The sequence below is a fragment of the Toxorhynchites rutilus genome, chromosome 3 (genome assembly GCF_029784135.1).
Source record: "Toxorhynchites rutilus septentrionalis strain SRP chromosome 3, ASM2978413v1, whole genome shotgun sequence".
Taxonomy (NCBI): Eukaryota; Metazoa; Arthropoda; class Insecta; order Diptera; family Culicidae; genus Toxorhynchites; species Toxorhynchites rutilus.
In genome coordinates this window covers 203,674,808-203,684,324 of record NC_073746.1, presented here as the reverse complement: position 1 = coordinate 203,684,324, position 9,517 = coordinate 203,674,808, and the positions used below count along the sequence as shown (strand labels likewise).

The 9,517-nt window shown below is 41.7% G+C and overlaps 1 protein-coding gene across 1 annotated transcript; it reads right to left on the bottom strand.

Moving 5' to 3' along the window:
• Positions 1 to 7,294: 7,294 nt before the first annotated feature.
• On the bottom strand, positions 7,295 to 9,229 carry LOC129773854 (uncharacterized). The gene has a single exon (XM_055777511.1). The coding sequence runs from the start codon at positions 9,227 to 9,229 to the stop codon at positions 7,295 to 7,297; it is 1,935 nt and encodes a 644-aa protein (XP_055633486.1).
• Positions 9,230 to 9,517: the final 288 nt, after the last annotated feature.

Below are 9,517 nucleotides of genomic sequence, written 5' to 3'. Positions count from 1 at the left end.
GTGCTATATTAGCTTAGCATATAATCATCGGCCCTTTTCAGGGCTCCAAATTTGATGGATTAGAGTTTAGAAAAGTTTTTTGCAGGCCAAACTGAAACGAGAATTTTCGTTTGGATGCCATACAGCATCGAGAAAATTCCGGAAAGATCTAATCGTTGCTGAAAAATAATCTGCCAGTTCCCTGGGAATTGAAGAATACATCCATGCGAAAGAGTTTATTTTAATGTTTTCTAATTATATGGCGAACACAGCGACCAAATACATTTGATTTCGTAATTTTTCAATCAAGTGTAATTAGCTGGAAAGCTTCTGAAGATTATTCTTTCCCATCAGTAGGATATTTTCGTATCCAATATTGGATGCATAACATGAAAAACGGAAAATGTTTCGTATCGCGAAAATTATATAATTTTCAATCGATTATTGCTCAGTCGCCGAAATTTTCATACTCAGAGAGTTCATTCTCCTCTAGTTTGCCTTCCAAATTGCCATCGTAAACCACACCTTCTCTCGATTCAATCACGCACGAAAAGCATACTGAAATGATATTCTGGTGGTGAAACCGATTCATTTTTCGTGAGGCATCGTGCACAAATTACGTAACGCGATAAGGGGGGAGGGGGTAGATGTTGCGTTACTTTCTGCTTATTAGAGATAGGAAATTGCGTTACGAAAGGGGGGGGGGGGGGAGAGGCGGTTCAAAATTCGGATTTTTAGCGTTACGTAATTTGTGCACGACGCCTGAGGACATCGACAAGACAACATCGTTACTGAACGAGCTGAACGGCGAGGGATCGAGGGATTCATTACCTGGCCTGACCTGACCTGAAATGCAATCAGTTTGTTTTAACTGTGAGGGAGCGCAGAAAAGCCGATGCTGATACTCTCGTGACCAAGAGAGTATCAGCATCGAAATACGGTTCCTCGGGAAGACATAGAAGCAGCCGCCACACACACACATACACGCGCGCAACTCTTTTCGTTTGCTGGTTATCGAGAGGAAACCTGGAAAGAAATGATCGTTGCTGAAAAATAATCTGCCAGTTCCCCTTGGAATTGAGAATTACATTCAAGCGAGTTTATTTTAATGTTTTCTATCCATATAATACTGCTACCACATACATTTGGTTTTGTGATTTGTCAATCAAGTGCAGTTAGCAGGAAAGCTTCTGAAGATTATTCTTCAGAACAAGGTTTTTTGTATCCAATATTGGATGCATAAAACCTTGAGTCTCCAACGTAACACTCTCGTTTTTGAAGTCACCCAAATATTTATTTATTCATTCATTCAGGATGGATTTAGATTCAACTTCAAACAAATGATCTCTAAATCAACGATAGTCCTACGTCGCCCTTGCGGTTATACCATAGATATAACCCACTTCCTGTTTTTTCGAGGGGGGCTTGGTAGGATGAGCAGATTCGTCCCCAGACGAACTACATTCTGTAGGAGGGACTCGTTTATGTTTTTTCCCATTTACTTTTTTTGAATTGGTTTCAGAGTCGGAGGTCTCCATTTCTGGAGATCCCTCATCATTCTCCATTATATTAAATGTTCTAACTAATTTTATTATCTTATATCTATATTTATTTTATATGTACCTCGTTGCACCAAATCAAACGGCAGACCACGTTGATACAGACGAGATGGTGTATCGGCCAATAATGCGATGAATCGGTATACCTCGGTGATAATACGGCAATGCAAGAAAATCAACGCCGATAATCCGACACCAGCAAAAGGTCACAGCGTCCGCTGTAGCAGCCTTTGTTCTCCGCTGATTGTGGCACTGGTATTCCGCTTCTCCACAGCACGGATCACACGCGACATTCACAAACCCGCTTGGGTGAAAACAAAAGCACTCCACCAGTCACGAAGCCAATAACGGTATTGTTGTAACGGTACAACAGACGCAAACAACTCTACGTCTGGATGCCTCGGCAGCTGGTTAACGAATGAGCATTCAGTATTTGTTGTATATTATATTATTAGAATTCATATCAGTTCTAGTTTTTGTACAATTACAAATTAAATTCGTTTATTTTTTGATTTCCGTCTATTAAGAAAATGCACACTATGCAATGTCCCATGGTGATTACGTTTCATATGCAGTTGTGTGGACAACTGCAAAATTCAACTGAGCTCAAGAGCTGTTCCAAATGAACAGCTCACTTGTATGAGCTGAACGGCTCTGAGCCGCTCACCATGATGAGCTGATTTGCCCATCTCTAAACCATACTGCAAGAGCAAATTTCGATTCAACTCATACTGCCCGGTAACCGTCATATTTATAGTTCGCTCGGGTTTTTCGAGCGGTAACGACCGGAACGATCGTTTTTACGACCGATCATGGTCATCAGCGATCAAAGTTCGGCAGCGATCAGAAACTCGTTGCTTCGGCAGGTAGATCGTTTGCTAACGTTCATGAATTTTTTTCTTTTTCTACCCGCTCGTAAGCAGGGCGATCGCTACCGAGGGGAGCGCCTTTGTTATTCGCTCATGTGAGTGCGGGTAGTTAATGATTTTTGCTGAAGGATATTCAGCGGCGTTCTGAGCGGTGAGCGATTTTTTCCGTCCCTGGCTATAACTGACCTTCTCGTTTATTTTATTTATTTATTTACAGTAATTAACAGGGTAAATTACAAATCTACACAATTATATTAATCTATCTTGTAGAAGGTTACGCAACAGCGGTTGGTTTTTCATTTCCCTTGTAACATTAAAGTCAATGTGTTCTTCAACGAGTCCAACATTTTCGAAAACATGAAAATTAATTTTCCTCCCAGTTGCTTCCTTTCAAGCAGATACGTTTCCATATAAGATAAATGATTTTGGTTTGTCCAGTCGAAAATATGATCGTGGTTTGTCCACTTTTTTGAATGCTCTGATTTAGCGCACCTATGTCAAATCAGGTATTCGAATATTTAAAAACATATAAATAAAATAATCTTTTTCATGATTTACAGTAGTTTTATAGTATACCCGGCAAACTTCGTCCCGCCCAAAATTTGTTTTTTGTTATCAATACCTTCAAACATTCACGTTTTCTTACTAAGCGCAAGTTCATGAGTCCAATCGCAGAACTGTAATAAACGTACGTGGTACGTTTATTACAATATAAACGTATAAACGTACCACTGTTCATTGATTGATCTTCTAATCGACTTCGTTGAATTTACGTTTTACTAAAAAATTCCTAGTACTTCTCCGGAATTCATAATTTTTTTTTTAATTCTTTATTTGAGAGGTTTTTAGCCTCCTGGGCTGGTTCGCCTAAGAATTCTGTAACCGCGATTCTTCGGGTTTTGCGAAATAGGAAATAAGTACTCTAGATTAGCGTTGCGAAAATACTTAGCTTTATTGCTCCGCCGAGTATAAGTATGTACTACGATATTCGGTGTGATGCGTATGCGAATTTATTGACCACTAAGATGTCGACTACTGTGCAGTTTGGCTTTATATAGTAATGCGGGAAAACTACTACACAGGCAATTATTGAAACATCCGGCGATACAATATCGATAACAATTATTTGGAGCAGTAGTAGTTCCATAAATTACGTAACGCGTTAACATGCCGGCCACCGTTAAAAAGGCGTCTTTTTAACAATTCAATTCTAAATAATTTATCTGTCTAAATTCACGGTATACTTCAGTTCCACTTAATTCATTTCTAGTAACTGAGTGTAAACGTTTCTTTTAAAATTCTGCTTCTCCTCCTTTCTTCGTATTCTGGTTACTGCTTGCAAGTGATTTCGGGTTCCATCGGTTCATCGTCTTCTGGGTTTGACTCCTTCTTCAAATCGTGTGTCTCCTGGGTGTAGTTCCTTCTCCGAACACTCGGTTGCCTATGAATTGACCTTGGCAGTTTGGTTAGCGGGATTCATCAAGCGGTGGATTTTCTTCGTCCTGGGCCATTAACGCTGGGTCCTTGGTACCGTCGCTCGTCGTTGCTGGATTATACTGGAATAAAACATGGGCGGCTTTTTAAACAATCATGAAGAATTAAAACAACACTTAACTGGATGGAGACAACCGGCCTCCACGGGTCCTAAACCTTAGGACGATGATCCTGATTTGTGCGAATGAAGATTGAGTGTATCTGCTCCAGTTTACTCTGATGATATTGATTGATCCTTTCAGCAACAGTTCCACCTCAGCAGGGCAGCACCTTATTGCCTGGTTCTCAATTGGGGGGTTGCTCTTGGTTGTGGGTTGTGGGATGGAACATTCTATTAGTTTTTTCATAATTCATTAAATTAACAAGACTTACACGGATGGGAGGCCCTCAGACCTCCCAGCGTTGCGCAGTGGTATCCTGCGATCGTTGACGTTTTATATTTCTGCGTCTGATTCAGTGGCCTTGCCTACTCGATGACTGCGTAGGCTGTTGTATAGGTAAGATGCAGATCTTGGAGATGCTTCGGCGAAATTCACCATCCTTCGTGCGTACTGTTACAACATGCACATTGTTGTCCGTTCCCTTGAAAACATGTAGAACTCGTCCATATCTCCATTTGAGTGGAGGAAGATTGTCGTCCTTCAGCAATACCATAGTGTTTTGCGCAATGTTGTTACGTTGACGTGTCCATCGCGTTCGTGGTTGTAACCCGGATAAATATTCCGCCTGCCACTGCTTCCATATTCTGCGAACATACTCTTGTGTTTGTTGCCACCGGTCTAGTCGATTTGATGGTTCGGTCTCAAGACTAGGTTCTTGTATGGCTGTCAGATTGCAATGTACTAAAAAATGCCCAGGAGTAAGGACTTCCAAGTCATTTGGATCTGTAGTGAGCTGTGTAAGTGGCCGAGAATTGAGGCAACTCTCAATTTGAGCAAGTATGGTAAGCAATTCGTCCATTGAGAGAATTATGTTGCCTATAGTACTTCGAAGATGTTTTTCAGGGATTTCACAGTCGCTTCCCAGATCCCACCAAAATTTGGCGATCTAGGAGAAATTAATTTAAAATTTATATTGTCGTTTACGCAACTAATGGTAGTATGATCTTGAAGAAGTTAATCGGTAAACCGTCCATTCCCACGGCGTTCGATTTGATGTCCCAGATGGCGTTCACGACTTCCCAGTAGCGCACAGGTCGAAATGAGAAACTGTACAACGATGGTGGTGCTAGTCTCAAAGGTACAGCTTCTCGATGAGTATTTCTCGTAAAATTTGCAGCGAATGTAGAATTTCGTGTTCCAAAACATGCGCATTAAAATTTGCGTAGTCTCGATAAGTACGTGGAGTGGAAGGCCGTAAGACGTCGAAGTCAACTGACGCATAAATTAAATCGTGCTGAGAAAGCCCGGGAAAGCTGACCTGTCCAAATCGCAAAACCTTTTCGTTGTTGTTGGTTAGGAAGAGATCAAGCTGTGAGCACCCTCCACCATGAAAGAACGTTGGTTCGTCGCTCACGGATGACAGAGAAAAAGTACGGAGCGTTGATTCGAATAACGTACGTTTGTTACTAGATCGCATTAAGTCAGTATTAAAATCTCCCAGTAGAAAAATGTTTTCATAGCATGCGGCGTAATTGGCCAACTTCTCCGCCAAAAAAAGACGAGCAGTCGTTTTCCGGAGGATTGTAGATGACCATAATCAAGATTCTGATACCTTCTACTCGAAATTCCAACGCCAGACATTCAGTCTTGTCCGTCGAATCTTCTGTGAGAGTCGTGCCGAAAACCCTAGAACAGTTTAAATGATCCCTATAGTAAACTGCAATGCCTCCGCCGCGCTTATATATTCTGTCATTCCTCACGACGGTGTAACCAGAGACGCTGATAATACGATCGCTGACCTTATGACTTAGCCATGATTCCGTGAAACACGCAATTTCGACTTTTGAGTTCAGCAAAAAGTTTCGAATCTCATCAAGCTTACTGCAATTACGCGCGCAAAGACTTTGGGAATTTCCATGGCAAATATTCAGCTTCCCAGAAAGTAGAGCAGCATTCAGCACCGCCCCCGGAATGTTCGTGTAGGTGTGGTTGTGTGACGATAGCATTATGTGTAGTAAGGGAAGCAATTTTTCGAGGGCTGCATAATTACGGAGGAGCGGAAAACAAATATTTTTAACATACAATATTTAAATCAAGTCACAGTAAAATAAACTACTACATATCAACATTACTTCAAAAGTGTACGAGAAAACACAGAATTACTAACAGATTTACAAACAATTATCCAGTTCATTCTCCGACCGTATAGCTATGGGTGGTCCGCCAACTGCAACCTTCACATAGACGATTCCTTCCTTGGTGAAAACCGATGCCAATTTGCCCGCCTTCTTCTTATGTAATGCAGCCGATTTAAGCTTACGCGCTTCGATGGAGAGGTTCTCGTTAACATACACGCGCCGATCAGAATCCAGTCCAATATGCCGTAGTGTAAGATCTCGTTTCCGCAAATATGCACTGTGAAACGCATCTCGCGTAGCCTTCAATGCAAACTCCGCAACAATGAGGCCGTCACCGTCCAAATTTCCGCCAGATTTCATGAGCCTAGTTTGCGCCATCAAGGTGGTCGTGTCGTTCATCGCTAAGTGTTTTCCCATTTCCATGAACATCGATTGTAAATTTTCGCCGTTCCTGAAAGGGATGCCGCTTATGATGAGTTCGTTGCGGTTTTGCATAACTCCGACTGTCTGGAACATATCATCCACCCTCGAATTCAGCAAATCAAGAGCAGTGTCGTGGTGTTGGAATTTCGCAGCACATTCTTCTTTCACCGATTTAATTTCATTCTTTAGTTCTGTTTTAACGGAGTCAATTTTACAGTTTACGTTTAGTATTTCAGTTCGTACCGTGTCGATAAGCTGTTTCGTTTCAGAGAATTGCTGCATCATCGTCCGTAACATTTCTTCCATCGTGGTCGGATGGTCATTCTTATCATGTTCGGCCGAAAACATCTTAAAACAGTTATTGTCATCAGTTCGCAGTCGCTTGTTTGTTAATATTGTATTTTTGCTGGCTTCAGCTGCAGGCGGAGTACGTTGAGTGCTCATAGTGTGTCGAAAAGGAACGGAAAAAAAAGAAACAACACTGGTTGGATGCGTGTGTGTTTGGTTCAATGGGAATCGAGTGTTGATGACTATCTAGCGACACAATAGCAGTATACAACACACAATCGGCAGATGCAAATTCTGGTTCGATAATAAATAGCCAACTAAATATCGTATGAACTGGATAACACGTACATATGTAATTCGGACACACAGGATCGCGATGTACTGGTCAACGATGATTTAAAACGGGTGAAACAACACTTTCGGAGTAATTTAATACGCGGCTGTTATCGACACATACCGGTCTTTTGTTGTGGCCGTTTCGTCGTGTCATCGTTATGAATAAATCTTTGCAACAATGCAATCACACGTGTCAATTTTGTGAACGACGAATACAACGAAAAAATCTCATTTGGAGGTTTCGTTTGGGCGTAAAGAAATACACATCGTTCCTCCAATTCATTTGGAGGGAAGTTGTCTCCAGTTTGACGAGTGAGAGGAGGCCAAAAACGAGGCGATTGTGAAAGCCATGGAGGACCGTTCCACCAAATAGTGAATTCCTTCAATTGTTCAGGTGACATTCCGCGGGAAATTACGTCCGCAGGGTTTTCTATGCCTGGCACGTGTGCCCAAACACTGTTGACGGTAATTCGCTGGATTTCGGAAACACGATTGCCAACAAATGTTTTCCAGCGAGATGGACTGCCGGATATCCAATGGAGGACTATTGTTGAATCCGTCCAGAAGAAGGTCTTGACCTTCATTTTTATGCAAGATTGGACCTTTTCGTAAAGGTGACTAAGTAGAAGGGCTGCGCAAAGCTCAAGACGAGGAAGACATACAGTTGTGTCCTTCTTAGTTTTTCCAATTGGGGCGACCTTGGACTTCGCAGTCAATAAGCGTACATATATGGAACCGTCTGACGAAATTGTGCGAACGTAGATACATGCACCATACGCTCGCTCTGATGCATCACAAAATCCATGATATTTCGTGCTCTCGTTGGTAAATGACGTCATCATCCAACGTGGAATTTCTAGCTTCGCTGGATCACTAAGATTGTTGCGGAAGTTTATCCATCGAAGATGGTAATTATCATTCAGTGAATCGTCCCAGTCTTTCCCTTCCTTCCAAAGTTCTTGCATGAATAATTTAGCTTGAATAACTACTGGGCCTACTAGCCCCAGAGGGTCGAACAGTCGTGCAATGTCCGAGAGAACAACACGTTTTGTAAGTGGCAAATTTCGACTGTGCTTTGGAATCTCGAAAAGAAATTTGTCTGATAATATGTCCCATTTTAGACCAAGGGTCTTTATCGATGCGCATGAAGAATCAAGTTCAAAAAGAGTGCGTTCATCCCTCAGGTGTATTGGGACTGATTCTAATATTTCGTGGCTATTGGAAGCCCATTTGCGAAACTGAAGACCAGCAGAATTTGCCAGTTCAATTAGTTGACTGCACAGTTCTTTCCCCTTGTTGATGCTATCTGCACCGCTCAGCAAATCATCCATATATACATCGTTGCGAATTATCACTGCGGCTTCTGGATAAATTATTGATCCATCTTCTCCTAATTTTTGCAGACATTTTGTTGCAAGATATGGAGCTGCAGAGGTACCATAAGTGACCGTTGTCAATTGATACGTTTGAAGCGGCTGAGTTGGCGAATCTCTCCACTCATGGATAAACTTCGAATAAGCTTCCTTCAGTTCGGGATTGGAGAGGAGACGGCGTTCAAGAGACATAAAGCGACGACTGGCAATATTCTTGGAATTTCCAATGCGGGAGATAACATCTTCCTTCTTGGGTAAAGCTACGACGAAACGACCAGAAGAGTCTCGTGCTGTCGTTTTGGCGAAGTGTTCTTCGCAGAGAGATTCTTCTCTAGATAACACACTCTTCGTTTGACACGATTCGATTTCCCAAAATCGTACCAATTGTTGTTCGATAAACGGAATACTCTCATGAGCAACATTCGCTATAGATGGCTGTATGTGTTGACTACTAACCCTTCCAGAAACAATCCAACCTAAAGCGGTGTTCTGCAGCAGAGGTTGGTTTGGACCAAATTTAATTTGACCATCTCGTAATAGGTCATAAAATATTTCTACTCCAATAATCAAATCGATTTTACTCGTTTCGTTGAATAAAGAATCAGCGAGAATAATATCAGTTGGAATATCAAGATGAGAAATATCAATCTTTTGATGTGGAAATTCCATCGTAATTTTAGGTAAGATGTTAAACTTCCAGGTAGCATCCACGTCTGCTCGATGCGATTGAACTCGAACGATTGTTGAGTATTTGGATGCGGTAGACGATAAACCAATACCACTGATTGGCACGAATTCCTTGATTCGCTTTACGTGCAGTTTCCGAATTAATTGTTCCGAAATGAAATTCTATTGTGATCCTGAATCCAGGAGAGCGCGTGCCATCACGAAATATCCTGAAGGGTCAAGAACCTTGACGAGTGCCGTCGATAGTATTACGGTTGAGTTAATTGGACG